General features: G+C 39.9%; 1 protein-coding gene across 1 annotated transcript; it reads right to left on the bottom strand.

Annotated features, from left to right (window-relative positions):
- Positions 1-4,320: 4,320 nt before the first annotated feature.
- Positions 4,321-13,337, bottom strand: ndufs7 (NADH:ubiquinone oxidoreductase core subunit S7). Its single transcript, XM_037674504.1, has 8 exons — positions 13,292-13,337; positions 9,533-9,569; positions 9,045-9,116; positions 8,845-8,965; positions 7,783-7,962; positions 7,373-7,419; positions 5,326-5,414; positions 4,321-4,550 (listed from the first exon to the last, which is right to left on the bottom strand). The coding sequence occupies exons 1-8, from the start codon at positions 13,305-13,307 to the stop codon at positions 4,453-4,455; spliced, it is 660 nt and encodes a 219-aa protein (XP_037530432.1). The 5' UTR covers positions 13,308-13,337; the 3' UTR covers positions 4,321-4,452.
- Positions 13,338-20,086: the final 6,749 nt, after the last annotated feature.

The raw sequence follows: 20,086 nt of genomic DNA, 5'->3' as shown, positions 1-20,086 counted from the left end.
AGTAACTTAGACTGAAATGTTTAATATAACAACTATAGATGAAATATATAGGTGGCAGATTTGGCTCATTATTTGGCAACAAACTGGTCAGTTTTGTCTCTCTGTTACCCTTAATTAATGCATAATAAACAATTAATTATTCATAAAGCATTTATAGAGGAATTAATAATGTATCTATAAACTTTATTAGCCAAGGGGAACCTTATTGTAAATTGGTACCAAATAAACATATCTATGAGACATGCTTATTTGATTACAATACAATATTAAGGGGGAATAAATGTGCAAATTCTTAATTTTATTAGCTTCTAATTTGAATTAATATCCATACTTTTTATCAAAATAGATTGTTTTCAAATAAATTATATTGTTTGCAAAAGAAAATTGGTGGAATTATTTGGTATTAAACATAAAAAGAGTCAATTTAATTACTTTTGTTTTCCCCATATATTAAAACTAACTAGAGAAATTGCTTTTCCTGCGAAAATGTAGTGTGAATGCTTATTGCTGAACTTGCTGAAAAACTGCTGAAATGAGCTGAAAACATGCTGAAATGTAGCTGAGATGGAAGAACAAGTCTAACTTAGCAGAAGAAGGCAAAAAGAACACATATGTTGAATTAGGTTTAAATAGGGGGAAATGAGCACAAAAATTAAGAACTTAGCTAAAAATGACTGAAAAGCAGCTGAAAATGCAGAAAGAAGCTTAAATTATCAGAAGGAAGTAGAGAGCACACATTTTTGCTGAACTAGGCTGAAAAAGTTGAAATGAGTGCAAACAATGTGAAATTAGCCAAAAAGGCTAAAATTTGCATAAAACAGCTAAATGGTAGCTGAAATAACTGAAACTAGCAAAAAAAAGCTGAAAGGGGCATAACAAGCTGAAATTAGCAGAAAGAAGTTAATTAGGCTGAAAGTAGCAGAAATAACCCTGAAACACTTGATTTATCTCAAAACAATTAAAATAGCTGAAAAGGTAAAACATGTTTAAATTAGCATAAGAAAGCAGAAAGAACTGTTTGCCCAATTAGGCTGAAATCAGAAAAGAAATTAGCACAAAACTGGGAATTATCTGAAAAAAGCTGAAGTTAGCAACAACAAAAAAACAGCTGAAAAGTAGCTAAAAAGCAAAAAGAAGCTGAAATTACAAGCCAGGAGTGGAGAAAGCACATTTTTGCTGAATTATGCTGAAAAGGTTGAAATTAGTCCAAAAATGTCTGAAAAAGCTTAAATTAGCATAAAACATATATATAGTAGCTAAAATAGTAAAAAAAAAAAAGCTGAAACTTGCAGAAATAAGCTGAAAGGAGCATACCGGTAAACTGAAATTAGAAGAAGAAGTTAGAAGAAGCACAAAAATGCTGTATAGAAGAAAGAATCTGAAAGGAGCACAAAACAGCTGAAATTAGCTGAAAGATGCAAAAAATAAATAAATAAATTTGCACAAAGAAGCTGAAAGAAGCCGAAGCAGAACAAAATGCGAAAGGAGCAGTAAAAATTGTAAACAGATCTAAAGATATGAAGGATGTAAAATGAGCTAAATTCAATTCATACGAGAAAAAAGCGGCATAAAATGCTAAATATTTCAAAATCTAAAGCTGCACCAATACTAAAAGTCATAGCACCCTTCTCCTGAATGAGCTGAACATTTTGATTTGCGATTTGTTGAAATAGATCGAAGACTGAGACGAGAATCACACCAAAAAATGTCTGGAAGAAGAATGCATTACAATAGTGTAAATGCTTCATAAACATTCACACAACAAAGAGCACCAAACACTGAATATTACAACTTTTGTTTTGAACATTCAGTTCCTTTTTGCTCCATGGTGTTAAACAGCTGAACCTGAACCTCAGTTCTTGTCGGCTGAGTTCTGTACGTACGTCTTAATGTATGGTTAGAGATAACGCTGAGCGCTATCTGGACACGTGGGAATAAGTTAGCAGCTGGTGAGGACACATTAATCATTAGACGGCTGTCTGATGCAACACCACCCGGCTCAGGTGGGAAACCACAGCAGCTGGCTGAGCTCAGGTCTGAATCAGGGTTTTAAGGAAGTTGTCATCAGAAGAATTATAACAAGGCAGAGGGAGGAAAAGCATCCACTGGGATGTTACCAGCAGAAAATGTATCAGTATTTAATCAAAGAACAAAATAAATATCCAAGTATCTGGCTTCAACCTTTAAAATGTGAACAATTACTTGTGTCGAAGCCAATTAAATATATCTGAGGTATATTCATTCTGTTTTGATTTATAAACACCAGAAATAATCTGACGACTTAAGGATGTGTATTCTTATCCATTTGTTCAGGGCGACAGAGAGTTGGTGCTTATCTCCAGAGGTCAGTAGACAAGAGGAGGTTAATAAGTAAAAAGGAAACAAAAAGGAATCCCTTTAAAGGCTCGTCAGAATAAAAAGGTCTTCAGCTGCTTTTTAAGAATGAACACGGTCAATGCATCATAAAAAGATGAGGAGCGACTGCTCGGGACCCAATCAGGTTTTAAATCAAGTTTAGTTTCTGCTTTGAAAACCAGAGGGTACGAGATGAACAAGGCTTCGACAATTCATAAAGATCAGGAGTTTGGCTGCGAAGACCCCTGAGAGTTAACGCCAAAGTTTAAATATACTAGGACACATTAAATCACGTCAAGTGCGTAACGGCTGAAGATGATCAGTCTATTTTTTTTTGTTTGTGTTAAAAAGGTAAAATGGAATAATCTAAATAAGAGAAAATAAAAGTATGGGTGATCATCTGTTCTGACACTACTGATTTAGAAATGTTCTCAAAATTATGTTTTTAAAATAAAGTTTAGCATGCATCAGCATAGTCCTCGAAGACTTGGTGCAACAGGTCACACTTGAGTACGTGTTGAGAATAACTCACACAAAGATTCAACATCTGTAACATCAACCAGATTCAAATCATTTTTGTTTCTGAGTTCAGTCGGCTGTGGCAGCCATCTTGAATCAAACTGGCTCCAAATGTGTATTCAATACAGTTCAGGATAATTTCCTGAAAGTTCCAGTAAAATTAATCTAGTGGTTCATGGTATATTTTGCTAACAGCAGATAATAGTCAATGCCAAAGTTTAAACAAATACCTCTGCCTCAGCAGCGACTACATCAAATCTTAGCTCAACATCTGTCGAACTGAAAGACCCTTTTTCCTCGAATTGACTCGACAGCTGTTTCAATGGACAATTTGTTGTTTGATTAGTGGAACTGTGCTGTCAGGGTCAACGATCAGTCATTCTCATCACAATCTAATTGAAGATAATCGTTTTATAATCAATTCTAGACTCCTAACAGGCACTGAACGGACAACTTAAAAACGAAGAGACCTTCAAAGAGCTGGACGTCATCTGTAGAACAGTGGTTGATGTTAATGCTTAATAATTTGAGCGAGAGGGAGGATATTCGGTGAAAAAAAAAGAATTGGCTCCAAAACAGAACCCTGTGGGACCCCACGGGACAGTTTAGTTGTATCTGGTTTAGACAGAGTGAAGTCACAGAAGTAGGTTGAGAACACCTCTGAGATTTCCACGTGTTTATTGATGTTCAGTGAAGTCCAGGGCACAGCCGCTCCATCACAGAGACAAGTCTCATGTTCACACTTGAAGGGACGATTTAGAGCAACTGATACATCCAACGTTTTCGGACTGTAGAGAAAAAACATGTGTGTTGCCTGCTCCACCGGGCAGCCTGAAATGTGTGTTTAGGCATTTCTAACTCTAGACGATCAGTAACAGCTTTAAACTGTGATAACTCGCATATTGATAAAAAAAAAAAAAAAAAAAACTTAGTTCTGCTCACTTAACACGTAAAACAAGTTCAGCTGCTCAGTACTTGTAGATGTTGTCCTTCAAATGTTAAACATATTTTAACTAAAACATGGCAACTTGCCCATACGTTTCATTTTCATGCGTCGTTACCAAATCGGCAGCACTAAGTCACCCTGGGTACATTCAAACAGATTAAATATGTGACTCATGAACAACAACAAACCTGCGGCTCCGCTGGCTCACGTTTCAGATGCACAAGTTTCTCTGAACACTCGATTACTGCAGCGTGTTGACCAGAACTGTGTCACTTAATGTGCAAAACTTGATTTATATATTCGCCTGGACATTTCACGTTGTTTCTCTGCAAAATAAAAATGTGTTTTGCTTCCACCGATGAGCGTCCCACAGAGACCAGCGAAGGTCAGAGCAGGCGAGAGGCCACCTGGTGGTCCAGGAGGAGGAAAATATAAACAGGACCAACGATTGGAGATATTCACAAACCAAAGTTTATTGAAAGTAATACTTAAAATATCACTTTATTACAAAAAACGATTTGAGTGTTGTTTATAAACTACATTAATTAATTTATTGAAGAGGAGCATCGCTCCAAATGCAAGCAAAAATACACCATTTACAAACCAGGTACAGGGATACAAGCGCCACACATTTACTTCCTGTACCAGATCTTCAGCCTTTTCTCATTCTTGATTTTCTTCCTCAGCTGCAAAGTCCCGTAGAGGAGAGCCTCTGCAGTGGGAGGACAACCTGAGCGCAGAAGAAAATCCTTCATTAGAGTAAAAAAAAAAACCTGCACATTCTCCGGTCTTTCATTTATGTCCGTAATTAAAAACAATTACCTGATTATGTCAAATGTAAAACATCATATATTTTAATTTTAAAAAGCTTCAGGACTTTTTTATGATTAATTAATTACACCACTACTGATCAGACCTGGAGCTGCTTTCACAATTTTAATAAATTTAAGTTTTTATGTTCATTCTGGACAAACTTTAAATAGCAAACTAAACGATAAACTAATAATTCAAGTGGGATTATGTAACATTTACAAGAATATTTCTTTTAGTACAATTAAATGAAAAAGAGTTTGAGGTGGGGTAATTGTATTCTCAAGTCAGCTTTATTGCATTTGAATGTTTTTTTTTTTTTAAGGCAGCTTTTTTGTAAACAAAGGTAACAATTTACAAGAAAATGGTTCATAAAAGTGAAAGTAAAATAATAACTGAAATGCTCACTTGAGTAAAATTATGGCTTTTGTGAAAAACGGTTTAAGAAGGAATCTAAAAATGCTCAGACTCAGCTGATCTGAAATTCTCGAGCAGATTGATCAAGAGCTTTAGGGCGACTGCAAATCCTCTTTAGGAACACAAGAAACTTAGCCATAAAAACTCTTCCAGCCCAGACCTGGTGTGGTGGGAGCAAAGCGTCTCACGTACAGCTGAGATAAAGCCAGTGAGCCTCGAAAGGCATCAAACTCTTTTAAGAGCCTTAATCGCACAGATCACAATAAAACAAACTCTACCTGGAACATAAATATCCACTGGGACGATCCGGTCGCAGCCTCTGACCACAGAGTAGGAGTAGTGGTAGTAACCTCCTCCATTAGCGCAACTACAAGTGCAAGAAGAAGCATGTTATGCAGATTTTCAGACCATTTAACGAATCAGGAAGAACAAAATTAAGAGGAAAACATTTAAATATTAAAGGTTCAAGGATTCAAGGTTCTTTATTTGTCATTCGCACCACATGTGGTACATATGGCGGAACGAAATTGTGTACACAGGGTCAGAGTTACATCCAACTAAAGTATTAAAATGTAAAAGGAAAACAGTAATAAGATGTGAACTAAGAAAAACGTTAAACTATATATACGCTAAGCACTAGTAATATAAAAACAATACGCCGAACAGCAGCACGAACATGAGTCTGTGTGAGCAGATGAGCACGAATGAGCACAGCAACATGAAACAGATCAGCAGCAACATGAAACAGATCAGCAGCAACATGAAACAGATCAGCAGCAACATGAAACAGATCAGCAGCAACATGAAACAGATCAACAACATGATGTGATTTTTCTCAGTGATTATTCTGGTTAGAGATTCATGAGTCTAACAACTTCAGGGTAGAAGCTGTTCCTCAGTCTAGTGGTTCTACACTTAATGCTCCTCAACCTCCTGCCTGAGGGGAGCGGAGCAAAAAGTGTGTGTGCTGGGTGAGTGGGGTCCTTCATGATGCAGGTGGCCCTCTTCCTGCATCTAGAGGTGTAAATGTCTGTGATGGTGGGGAGGCTGAGTCCAACAGACTTTTGTGCAGCCACCATATGCAGTATTTGTCTATTTTATCTTTTTTTTTTTTTTTTTACATTTTGTTCTTTAAATAGAGACTGCAAATTGTACAGCCCAGTTCAAATCTGAGGTGTAACATGAGTAAAAGACAAATTATTACACAGTGTCCCATTTCATTAATAAAAACAATGTAAGTAAAAGAGTTAGTTTGGACTTTTTAACATTTTTTAAACCGTTCTGAATTGATTTTGAGTGGTTTGAATGTGTGGTGAGCTCTGATGCCTCCGTTCTCAGTTGGAGGTAAAATGTTTAGTCGTGGGATGACAAAGTGTTTGTTCTGTGATCGACAACACATTACATATTACAGTGACCACAGCCCATCAGCTCTTAATGTCCACTCTACTGTCGGTGTGAGGTCACGTCAGTTCATTATTTAGAAGGAGTGTTCAGACTGCTGGACCTATCAGATCCAGGGGGTCCAGACCACCTCCAAAGGTGGTTTGAGTAAAAGCATTTTCAATATATATTGATGGAGGTCAGACCTGTAATTAGCACGATCTGATCACAATCAGATAACTAAAAACTTTTTCAGACATCGGATCTGAACCACCTCTAAATGTTTAACAGAAGAGCAGGAGGTCTGGGCAGAAAGCTGTTTTCTTTAATGTTGCAGAACACACAGATCCATTTTTCTTTATCGTTTGCCTTTATTGAAAATCAACAAAATGATGACTACGCACGTTTGCTTTTTTTACACTTCCTTCACCTCTAACAAAACCGAGTTGGTTTTAAGATCAACGTACCCGAACACTATCAGAACAACAGCTATGATATATTAAATATTCAAATGAGAGCAACACCACAAAAATAAAGCGTTTTATTTGTGCTGGCTCTCATTTGTGACATATGTTTTTATTACTGAACCGTGTTCTCTCTTTTCTTGTTTGCAAAATAAATAATTCATAAATCAGTTCTTTGTTTTCATTCAACACAAACCATCTGCTCAACAATTTAAACACATCTACTTCGGTGTAAGTAATAAAAGCTCTCACTTGGATGAATGAAAGTGTGTTTATGTGAAATGAACAACTTCATATAATGTTTCTTGTCCTCACAAATAATTTAAGACCATTGATGTTAAAACTGGGAGATTCTATAAGTTTGATCAAGAATCTGTTTTCTGGATTAGAAAAAAATATTAACAAAAGAATTGGACCTGGGCCAAATGGCCATTTGAGCTCAAATTCAAAAAATAATTAAATCATAAAAGAGTAAACTTACCTTCCCATGGAAATGACATATTTGGGCTCCGTCATCTGGTCATACACCTGTTGGATGGAAGAAGTTGTTTAGTTGTTGTTATAGAAGTCTGACTGAGCTAATCTGTAGATTCAGCTGGAGAAAAGCTTCCCGCTTGTCTGCCAATCCATCGACAGGCTGGTCTTAATCCAGCCAGCTTTAACACAGCTATACTGTCCCCAACGCTCCCATCTTGCACACAGAAATGTTTGACTGACATCTCTGTCAGAAATGACAGGCTGTAAACAAAAACACATCTCACTTTCAACCTGCAGTGGTGACCAAACCCAAGACAGCAGTTGTTGTGTTGAATCAGTTAAACTGTATAGTACAAGATGGTGACGACTGTTGCTCCTAACTAGTTATGACAAATTTATTTTCCCTCCTCTCACCCTCCGCAGGGCTGGTGCCATTTTATTGGTCAGCGTTCCTGCTACGATCATGACATCCGCCTGCCGAGGACTTGCTCTGAACACGATTCCGAAGCGGTCCATGTCATAGCGAGAAGCAGTCATGTGCATCATCTCCACTGCACAGCACGCCAAGCCGAAGGTCATAGGCCACAAAGACGACTGGAGGAAAATGTACAAGAACAAAATAATGAAGAAACAAAGAAAAACTATCCAAAAGACAGTTAAAAATTTAACACCAGAACTGGGCTGTCAAATTTGTTTTAAAGTCTGAAAATTGCCTTTTAAGTGAACAAAACCTCCCACTTTGTGCCTCCTGAGTGACAGGTGACAGAGTCAAATACTAAAAATTAAGTGGCACTTAAAAATGTGAACACCAGCCGTCACCAAGACAACAGTCCACATTTCTTTGAACAAAAGACTTAGTTTTATTTCCAGTCACGACTTCAAATCAAACAACCTTAAGGGCACGACATACTCCATCCGAAGCAGAACGGTCAACTCGCGGTTGTTTTCGCACACACCTTTCGTAGTCCACGAGACACATGGAGCAGAGCTCCTGAGAAACACCCCCTGTAATATGTCACCACAAGTTTCTTCCCACCAGTCTCTCCACTCTGTCCCTGCATCCGCCATTGGCCACAAATCAATTATGAAGAAAGCGCCGCACTTTTCAGCAGACAGACTCCTCCATACGTCTGCATGATCTCCATCCAGGAGTTTCTGGCCATTTGACCAATTTTGTGCTTTAGTCATGCAGCTGAATGTCCGAGCGCATTTCCACATTGACAATCACTCAATTCTTGGCGCATACGTCGGTGAGAAAGAGTTCAGTCCAGGCCTTTTGTCAAGAAGGGGCGAGCGAAGCTGCTCTGCAAACAAAATGACACAATTTTCGTCACATAGCTGCGACGAGAGCCAATTTCGGCACTTCAGATGGAGTATGCAGGGCCCTTTAGTGTCAACTGCACAAATGAGTATGTTAAGCGTGAAAGCATCAAAACGTGTGAATTTGAACACAAAAACTATCCTCTCAGTACACACACTGCGTCCCCAGTTCAACAGGTCATCCAGCTTTGCCACGATATATTCCCCTCTGCTGCTGGCCACGGCTGCTGGTTTGGCTGCTGCCACTGCTGTGCTCTTTTCTCTGACGGGCACCAAACTGAAACAAAGGACAAAACTTTTACCAAGAGCTTTGTGACGGCTGAATGTCTGTTACAGCCGTGTTTAGTTAAGCTCACCTCGCGCTCGTATGATCACTTTTAGCACTTTTGTGCAAACTCCTAAGCTGAATGGCAAACACCGAAATGGACCTATCAGAAAAGAGTGAAAGAGAGAGAGAGAATAAACAATTAAATTATTGTATAAAAAGCTGAAATTAGCTGAAATTCTACGTGTAAAAATCAGCCATCAAACATTAAAAAGAGCACCAAAGAGTTTCAACAGAAGAAACGTTTGTTATAACATGATGTGAAAAATACGTTTGTGTTAATTTAGGAGGAAGATGCTAATTTTGTCTAAGTGTCTAAACTTGATGCAGTAAAGTGTAACAAGGAAGTAAAGAAGCTGAAAAAAGAGCAGATGTTTCTGTCTTGCGTTTCAATGTGAATTAAAATACTGGGCTATTTTGATGGAAGAAAAGTGTAAACATACACAACAAAACACACATTACTGTAGCAGCTGTAGCTTCAACAAAGTTTAACAGCAAATGAGATTAGGAGGTGTTTACCTTGTTGACAAAGAGCCAAACAAGGCCAGGTGAGGTGCTGCAAAACAAAAACAGTTCAATAAAACAAAACATTAAACAAATACAGCAGGGATGGTACAATATGAACGCAATGAACTATTTTTAATTGCTAGATCTAGACATAACTAGCCCATAACAACAACAATTAAAGCTGCAAGCAGCGTTGAAGGCCCTCGCAGCGAAGCGCCGCTGCGGCCTTACGGCGACCGCGGGAACTCCAGCGACTCTTCCCGGTCCCCATCGAGAACGCTCACGCTACCGTCCCGCGTCCGTTCACCGGAGTGCGCATTCGCCTAACCTTTGGCATCAGCTGCGACCGCAGATATAACTGTTGTAAAAATGTAGGGGGCGCACTTGAGTCAAAAGTAAAATACCAATACCATATGTGTATAAGTGCTCACTAATGACGCACCAAAAATCTGGTTCAGATCGGATTTTGTATCACTGAGATATAACTGATTAAATAATCTAGGGGGCGCACTTGAGTCAAATATTAAACAACAATATCAATGTGTCCATCAGTGCTCAATAATGACGCACCAAAAATCTGGTGCAGATCGGATGATATATCACTGAGATATAACAGTTTGAATAATCTAGGGGGCGCACTTGAGTCAAATATTAAACAACAACAACGTGTGTAGACATGGTCACACATTATGCCACAAAAATCTGGTACAGATCGGATGAAACATCATAGAGATATAACTGATTAAATAATCTAGGGGGCGCACTTGAGTCAAAATTTAAGAAACAATACTAATGTGTCCATCAGGGCTAAATAATAATACACCAAAAATTTGGTGTAGATCAGCTGATATATCACTGAGATATAACTGATTAAATAATCTAGGGGGCACACTTGAGTCAATAGTTAAAAAACAATAGTAATGTGTCCATAAGTGCTTACTAATGTCGCTCCAAAAATCTGGTGCAGATCGGATGATATATCATTGCGATATAACTGTTAGAATATTGTAGGGGGCGCTCTAGAGTCAAAAATAAAAAAAACATTATAAATGTGTCCATAAGTGCTTACTAATGAAGCACCAAAAATCTGGTTCAGATCGGATGATGTATCACTGAGATATAACTGTAGGAAGAATGTAGGTGGCGCTGTGGAGGCTCTTGGCCACTTATCATGGAAACCTGTTCAAGGGGTGGATAATGATCGATCATAGTGATTTTGGTTCACCTGGGCTCAAATCTGTGCAATTTAAAGCCAAACGCATTGTAACGGCGTCACTTTTTAATTCGCCATGGCGCCACGCCCACATCCTCCAGCTATAACTATTTGTAGTTTAAATCAAGTCAGACCATCTTATCTGTCTTCTAACACAGGATCATCCTGATTAGGTGAAGGGTGTCAAAGAAGGAGCATTCCAATTAAAAAAAGACTTCCTGTTCTGAGGGGGCGGGGCTTTGATGACATCACAATATGACGACAGTAGATCGTTGGACATCCAACAGGGACGAGTCATGGCAAGTTTGGCGTATTTCTGTCTTTCAATGTGAAAGTTATAGCGTTTGGAAATTTATGGCGTGAAGCTCAACTTTGAGGCCTGGCCACGCCCCTTTAACAAAACGAAACCGAAAGCTTTTGATAACTTTTACTCTCCAATGGCTTAAAGGCCTATTAACCAAGTTTGAAGGCAATCCTTCAAAATCCCTAGGAGGAGTTCGTTAAAATTTGCCATTAAAAACGTCCAAAAATTAACTTTTGACCCAAAATGGCTGACTTCCTGTTGGCTTTGGACCGGGGCTCCAAGAGACTTTTTCATAGGTCCTGAGAAGATGTACATGTTCACTGAGTTTCAGAATTATCGGTCGAAAAATGGCTTGGGGCTGAGGTTTTAAATTATTCTAGGGGGCGCTATAGAGGCTATTGGGCAATTATCATGGTTTCCTGTTCAAGGGGTGGGCAATGATCGATCATAGTGATTTTGATGAACCTCAGATCAAATCTGTGGAATTTAGAGCTAAACGTATTGTAACAGCGTCACTTCTGAATTCGCCACGCCACCATGCCCACATCCTCCAGCGGAAACGCTTTGTGCTTTAAAGCAAGTCAGACCAACTTGTTATCTGCCTTCTAACACAGGATCATCCTGATTGGGTTAAGAGTGTCAGGGAGGGAGCATTCCAAGCAAAAAAAAAAAAATCACTTCCTGTTCTGAAGGGGCGGGGCTTTGATGACGTCAAAATTTGACCACAGAGTATCGTCGGGCATGGGACAGGGATGACTCATGCCAAATTTGGTGCAATTCTGTTTTTCAACGTGAAAGTTATAGCGTTTGTAAATTTATGGCGTGAAGCCCAAATTTGAGGCGTGGCCACGCCCCCTCAACATGCTTCGGTTTGCACCGTTTTGATAACTTTTCGTCCCCCATGCCTTCTGAGCAAAATGGTGAAAGCTTGAAACCGATTGAGCAAAATCCCTAGGAGGAGTTCGTTCAAATTCGCCATGTACGAAAAGTGAAAAACGGCCAAAATTGACCCTTTGACCCAAAATGGCCGACTTCCTGTTGGGTTTAGGGCATACCTCCAAGAGACTTTTTTTCATGTTTCAAAGGGTTCTACCCATGTACCAAATTTCAGCTCTACGACTTACCAGTTGTCATATCTCACGTTAGGGGACGCAGTGGAGCAGTTTGGCCACGCCCACTTTTGGTTCCATTAAAATACTAAAATTTCTCGCGGGGGACAATTTTGGGTAAAGTTTGGCTAGGTTTCCAATATGTTAACCCCTCCAAGTAAGCACTTCTTGTCGGAAAAGAATAACAACAACAAACAGCACAATTACAATAGGTCTTCGCAGCGCTTAGCTGCTCGGGCCTAATAATAATGATCACGTTACAAGAACCTTTAAAGGAAACTTTACGCACAACAGCATGAGCATGTGAGCAGCTGGTTCTGGTTGTCAGCAGCAAAACTGGTTGATCCACTCTGAGAAGGTGCTATTTAAGAGACTGAGCTGAATACAGCACCTCAGACTGAGGAAGTCTCTCGGATGAGAGACGAAACGTTTCTACATTTTTTTTGTTGTTTTGCTTTATTTTGTTTTTTTGAATGTCCAGATTTAACTTTTTTAGATTTCTCTACCTGGATTATTGAGCATGCATCAGGATATTTACGCACAACATATCTTAAGAAAAAGTGTGGAGCAAGTAAACAGTCAACTCAAAATAGCAGCACAATGAATTAAGAAATAGCCGAATTGTATAACTTTAGATAAGTTACTAACGTCCTAAATGGCAATAGCTGTGACATGAGAATTTAAAATATGTTTCAGAAACCTTAAAACTAGAAGACTTTTCCCTGGAAGTTTGTTTTCACTGCGCAGCCGAGAATGTGTTGCGCAAGAAGCATTAGCCCCATGCGTTTGGGGGTTAACCCCGTGAAAATATAAAATATATTTATTGCACGACAACCACTCTGCTTATCTGAAATATACTCGTTGCATTAGTTGGGTACTGTTGCTTGACAGCTGCAATCATTATAGCGTGAGGGTTGCTGTGTTTTGTGTTACTAGCTGACGTGGTGAGCAGCTATGCTAACAACACAGCAAGGTCAGCATACGCATTTAACGAAGATTTCAAATACGACTTCAGACACAGCCAAACTATCGTTTGCCACTTTTTTACCCATTTTAAAATAAGCGTAGCATCACAAGTCCAGATAATAATTATTATTCAACCAAAAAAAAAAATACGTTTACAGTACTGGATCAAAAACACTTACCCACTAACAGCGCCATCTTGGATATCTACCTCTTCCGGTTTGAGTTGAAACTGCTGCCTGGTGATGGAGTGAATATTTTACAGAAAATATCAAAGTGTTAGCACGAAACGATAATTTTGTTTAACTATATATTAAAATTCTGGCAAATTAATAAGTAAACAACAAATAAAATATGAACCTATTGTGAAAAATTAAGATAATATTGACGTGAACCTGCATTTTGTCTTATGACCTGCAGGGGGCGACAAAGGAAGATGCAATGGAATAAACTGAGCGCCTCAAATCAAAGAGTTGAAACAATAAAACACTGAAATCAGCCTCTATAGAAATGTTATCTACTGTATATTTAGGGAAAACCTAAGATTTGAGGTTACAGTTTGTTTATTGAGAAATATATCTTAACATATTTATTGTGTATTGGAAATAATTCAGCACATTTCAAGTAGTATTGGTCTTTTTTATTATACTGTATGACTCATGTTCGTGCTGCTGTTGTTCGGCGTGTTGTTTTTGCACTATTAAGTGTTTAGCGTATTCTTAATTTAGCATATTTCTTAGTTCATATCTTAGATCCTATTACTGTTTTACTTTTTCAATTTATACTTTTGTTGGATGTAACTGGGACCCTGTGTACACAATTTCATTCCACTACGTGTTCCACATGTGATGCGAATGACAATAAAGAACCTTGACCCTGATATTCAGTCAGATATTTTAAACAGCATACACTACACAGAATGTGCATGAGTATTTTTGCAAAATAACCTTTAATGAAAGTAATTCTGTTTTTTTACTAAAAGGAAGGAAGACTAGTTTGTGCAACCCTGTCCAACAGAGGTGACCAGTGGCCTGGCTCTACTGGTTTTGCTGCTCTCATAAATGTTGTCATAACAAGCAATTTTACAGTATTTTCACATTTAAAACACAAACCACTTGTGTCTCCTGAGTGTGACACAGTGAATGTTACGTTTTTCTATTAACTAACTGGAAACTTCATGTTCAGCTGTTAAATGTTCACACACAGCAGAACATTTAGTCAAAAGTCAAACATTGGGTTGAGATGAAATATTGTTTACAGCAGTTGTGTTCTGGATGAAGATTTGGACAAACCTTAGCAACAAAACTGCAACTGAACTTTGAACATGACAACAGATTGCTTACTTTAGTGCCTTTTCTACAGTGATTAGCACAAAATAATTTGATGCTGCAATCAGTTTTAGATTGTATTAACATACATTCTGTTATCAGTAAAAGTACAAGCTGTACTATCAAAGTAAACATACTTACAATGAGTGAAATAAACATTTTAAATGGCTGCCTGGTTGATAATTGTTTTGTTGTTTAGCTCATCAACTTGTGAGCAGAAACATAAAGTACGCAGGATCATGTTGACAAATGTGAAGTTGCTTTTCTTTTAATATAATGAAAATAATTTATGATCATCTTTCATGGTCAAGACCAAAGTACTTCAAGGATAATGCAGTGTAGCAGACTATCAATTAATTTAATCAATAATGTACTCAACGTTTCACTGCGTATTTTCTGTTTTCAATTATCTGTAATGTTATTCTTGTTAAAGCACAGTGGGTAGATGTGCATGAAATGTGCTTTACAATTAAAGTTAGACTTGACTCATTTGTTTCCAAAAATAAATTCAGTTTCACTTGACTTTGAGGTCGTGGCTCAAAGGAACTCTTGTAGGAAAAGTTTAAAATTTGCTTCATGCTGAAGTTTCAGAAAAAAAAAAAACTTTAAACTAAACAAACACCAAAAGAATAAATATGTATATTTTTAGTTGCTGTGAATATATCACCACAGACAGGTTGTGGTAGGAACTTTTTCAGGAACAAAAAAGAATTTATAAAAATTAAAAAAAAAACTTCTGTTCAGCTGTTTATTGTTGTAATTGTTTTTAAAGATGACAAATATAGCTTGCTTTTATTGTGTAATACTGCTCTGCGGGACAGGACGCCAAGTTAAAAGCAAAACTGCACTCTCGCTAATTACAATAACTAAAAATACACTGTAATTAAAAAGGAAAAAAGAAACCTAATCCCAGAATTTAGGCTGGGAAATTTTTAACTTGATGAGGTTCTTCAGTCAGTCAACTTCCTCTAATTACCGTAACTTAGACTGCTCATCAATCTGTCATCAACTCAGGGTCAAAACTAAACTATAAGTACTTCTTTTTTCTGTTCGAGCTTCTTTTCGGTGCCAAGAATCCCACAAATTGATCAGAAGAAGTGGAGGACAGCGGCAGGGAGGAGACGTATGAGCAACACTGAAAGTATGCTGTAAAAAGACAGTCGTACCACTAAATACACATTTCTGTATTTCTTTGCTAATTATTGTATTGACTTCCATTCATTTATGTAGCCTTACACCAAAAATAACCATTACTGTTACATCTAATCTAATCCTAAACTAACACACTTTAGCCCTAAACCTGAATAACAGTAACAGGCTTTGGTCAAAAGTAATGCTAGTTTTACCATTTTAGTTTACTGTTACTCTTTTACTTTTTGTCCTGTCAAGCATTTTTTTTATTTGACAATCAAAAAGTTTTGTATTTTTGCACATCTCCAACTCCATATTAACCTCCAACATAAATAATTAAATGTAATCTTTTTGTGGACTGAAAATTGTGTGTTTTCAGTTAGCGGACAAGCTAACTGAAATTGCAGAGCTTTGCCTTTCAACTCCATTCTTTCTTTACCACATCTGACCAAAGCAACGTCCACATTACTGAAGCCAAGACACCGATCCATTGATCCATCTCCCGCTCATGAACAAGAGGCTTAGATACTTGAACTCCTCCACCTTGACGCAAACACTCCCACTGGGAGTCTTTGGCTGGCACTGCACCTGTATCCACTTGGACTTAGAAGAGCCGACTCTCATCCCAGCCACGTGTGAAGTGCACCCTCCCCAGTGCACACTGAGGGTCTTGGCTCAAAGATGCCAACAGAACAATATAATCTGCATATACATAGAGAGAGGACCCTGAGGTTTACCAACCAGACATTCTCCTCTTCACAACTGTGCCTTGAGATCTTGTCCATGAACACACCAAACAGGGAACCTGGGAAGATTCTGGACAAGATTTAAGACAAGTACGAAGTCTGGAAATCTGTGCGGGACCTCACAGCAATGGTCTACAATCACATTCTTCTTAGAGGCACATTCAAACTGTCTCTTCTGAGGGCAGATGTTTGTTGAATTTGTTCGCTAAAGATGTGAAAGAAACTGATCGAACAATTATCATCCGATTTTGACATCGAGTGTCTGCATGTTGCTGTTAGAGGTTTAATTAGGAAGCTGCTTCTGGAATACACAGATGTCCAAGAGATCCGTGTTCAGCGTCCATTCATCGGCCCACTATCCTTACTGGGTTCGTGGTTTTTGGGTCACAGGTGCCGTGATGCTAAATCTTCACTCCGCGCCGCAGAGTCCTGCCGTGTGCAAAACCTTTGTGATTCAGATAATTCAACTGATATATGGCTCTGAAAATCTAGAAACAAGTGACCTTGCATCTGCATCCTCCAGTGTGAGATTGTTTTTGCAAACCGAGGATAGAAATGATTCGGATAGTTCAATTGATGGTTATGACTCTGAAAAGCAGTAAATGAACTTGCATCTGCCTTAATTACAAGACTCGTGAAAAAAGCCACCAAAGAATCAGGACAGGAATTGACAATAAATTTAGAGCATTTGATATCCACAATAGTGCATGAAGTGAATACAATTTATTCAGCTGTGCAAATCTGTCCAGATAAGATCGACAAATATGTAAAAAAAAAAAAAAAGTAACAAAAGATCTTTTTTGTATATACGGTACAGGTAAGATGCTTAGAGTAGCAATTAATGAAGATGAGAAATTTACTGAAAATCTTTTCATCTGTTTAAAATTTCTATTGAAAGGGTCTTCTCTACACCAGAGAATCTGCACCAGCAGATGGAATCAATGGGTGTGAATGGTCATTTGTCTCTATTTGGCCAGATGATGGACTTGCGACCTGTCCAGTGTGTCCCCCACCTCTCGCACAATGAGATATGACATGGGCACCAATGACCCCTGTGAACCGCAAAGGAAGAAGCGGGTAAAAGATGATGGATGGAAGGATGGATGGATGGATGGATGCTGAATAAAACAGCACAACAGCTCAATGGTTAACACTGTTGCCTCAAAGCAAGCTGGTCCTGGGTTCAATCCTCGGGTTGGACTGAGGGTCTTTCTGTGTGGAGAGTGCATGTTCTCCTCGTGTTTGAGTGCCTTTTCCCCAGGTATGCCGCTTTCTATCCCCCCAAAAAAGAAGTTTTTCTGCATTAGTGGCATGAACAGTTATGACTGAAAAAATATTCAATCTACACCAGTGAGAACAGCATGCAATCTCGACACAGAAAGACCCCCAGTCCAACCTGGGGATTGAGGGAGGATTCTCTACGCCAGAGAATCTGCACCAGCAAATGGAATCAATAGGTGTGAGTGAGGGTGTGAATTGTTGTCTCGTTTGTCTTTGTGATGGACTTGAAACCTGTCCAGGGTGTCCCCCACCATGCCCAACTCTGGGCCCTTGAGCAAGGCCTTTAACCCCCACCATCTGCTCCGCCTGGTGCCATACTCTGCTCCACACAGAGGGTTGTAGTGGCTTGGTGGTCTGTGGTTGAGTCAGGAAGGGCATCTGGTGCTCTGTGAGAGGCGGGGGACACCCTGAACAGGTCGTAAGTTCATCACAGGGACACATAGAGAAAAATCAGACAAACAATCATACACACTATCCTGATGCATGCTCAATAATCCAAGTTGAAAAATCCAGCAAAGTACAACTAACAAAGTTAAATCAGGTCATCTGGACAATAAAAAAAAAATACAATTAACAAATAAATAAATCTCCTCCTTGAATCACCACATTATTGTGGTGGAGGAGTTTGTGTGCCTGCATGATGCTAGGAGCTATACTGTCTAGGGCAATTTTAATTGCCCCTAGGGTTTCCCAAGGCAGATTGATTCTAGTTAACAGGCCATACATAGAGCAATTCAGAAGACTTGTGTGGACAAAAGAAAACAAGGAACTCGGTGTCCCTTGTCCAGACGTGGGTTACCGGGGCCCCACCCTTGAGCCAGGCCTGGGGGAGGGGCTCGTCGGCGAGCATCTGGTGACCGGATCTCTACTCATAGGGCCTGGTCAGGCTCAGCCCAAATGAGCAACATGGGTTTGCCTCCCTGTGAGCCCATCAACTGCAGGAGGGGCCATACAAGTCAGGTACATGAATCCATGGGCAGTGGCCGAAGGCAGTGGCCGAAGGCAGTGGCTGAAGACGGGGCCCTTGGCATACTGACCCTGGCTTACTAAAAAGCTGGCTCTTGGGACATAGAACGTGACCTCTCTGGCAGGGAAGGAGCCTTAGCTTGTGCGTGAGGTTGAGAGGTACTGACTAGATATAGTTGGGCTCACCTCGACGCACATCATGGACTCTGGAACCAATCTCATTGAGAGGGGCTGGACCTTATTCATCTCTGGAGTTGCCCATGGTGAGAGGCACCAAGCTGGTGTAGGTCTACTCTTAGTCCCCCGACTTGGTACCTGTGTGTTGGAGATTTCCCCGGTAGATGAGAGGGTAGCTTCCCTGCACCTTTGGGTGGGGGGATGGGCTCTGACTGTTGTTTGTGCCTATGTGTCGAATGGCAGTTCAGAGTATCCGGCCTTATTGGAGTTCTTGGCAGGGGTTCTGGAAGGTGCACCAGCTGGGGACTCTTTTACTCTGCTGGGGGACTTCAGTGCCTACGTGGGTAACAACAGTGTGACCTGGAGGGGCGTGAATGGGAGGAAGGCCTCTATGATCTGAACCTGAGCGGTGCTCTGTTGTTGGACTTCTGTGCTGGTCATAGTTTGTCCATCACAAACATCATGTTTGAACATAAGGGTGTCCATAAGTGCACTTGGCACCAGGCCGTCCTTGGTCGTAGATCGATGATTGACTTTGTAGTCATGTCATCTGATTTGCAGCCATTTGTTTTGGACACTCGGGTGAAGAGAGGAGCTGCACTGTCAACTGATCACCACCTGGGATGGAGAGCGAAGATGTCGGACAGACCCGCTAGACCCAAACGTGTAGTGAGAATTTGCTAGGAATGCCTGGCAGAAGAACCCGCCGAAAAGATCTTCAACTCACACCTCTGGGAGAGCTTTAATCAAATCCCAGCTGAGGTGGGGTACATTGAGTCCAAGTGGGCCATGTTCCGTGCCTCAATTGTTGAAGTGGCTGCCTTGAACTGTAGCCGCAATGTTGTCAGTGCTTCTTGTGGTGGCCATCCTTGAACTTGGTGGTGGACACCCTGGGTTAGGAAGGCTGTCAAGCTGAAGGAGTCCAATCGGTCCTTGTTGGCTGGTGGGACTCCGGAGGCAGCTGAGGAGTACTGGAGGGCCAAGCGGTCCATAGCCATGGCTGTTACAGAGGTAAAAGCTCAGATGTGGGAGGAGTTTCAGTGGTAGGCCTTGGATAAAGACTCTCGGTCGGCTCCTAGGAGATTCTGGCAAAACATCAGGTGGCTGAGGAGGGGAAAACAACTCTTTATTTAGGTCAGCAGCACACCACCTTCACTGAACACAGTGTTAGCACTGTGTTCAGTGAAGGTGGGGTGCAGTTGACCGCAATCACTGATGTCATTGGGAGGTGGAAGTAATAATCCTCGGACCTTCTCAATTCCACTGGGATAGGAGAGGAGGTGAGTGAATTGTGTGCATATTCTATTCATACTCTTGTTTGGTGTTTACTGGATTGGATGATTATAAG

Source organism: Nematolebias whitei, chromosome 3 (assembly GCF_014905685.2).
Source record: "Nematolebias whitei isolate Nwh7 chromosome 3, NemWhi1, whole genome shotgun sequence".
NCBI lineage: Eukaryota > Metazoa > Chordata > Actinopteri > Cyprinodontiformes > Rivulidae > Nematolebias > Nematolebias whitei.
Note: the sequence above shows the minus strand (reverse complement) of the source record. Positions and strands in the feature narration are given on the sequence as shown.

Coding starts and splice junctions, on each gene's coding strand:
- ndufs7 (XM_037674504.1), bottom strand. Junction 7,963..8,844: donor TGTTGAACTGGGGACGCAGT/GTGTGTACTGAG, acceptor ATTTTCCTCCAG/TCGTCTTTGTGGCCTATGAC. Junction 7,420..7,782: donor TGGCACCAGCCCTGCGGAGG/GTGAGAGGAGGG, acceptor TCCATCCAACAG/GTGTATGACCAGATGACGGA.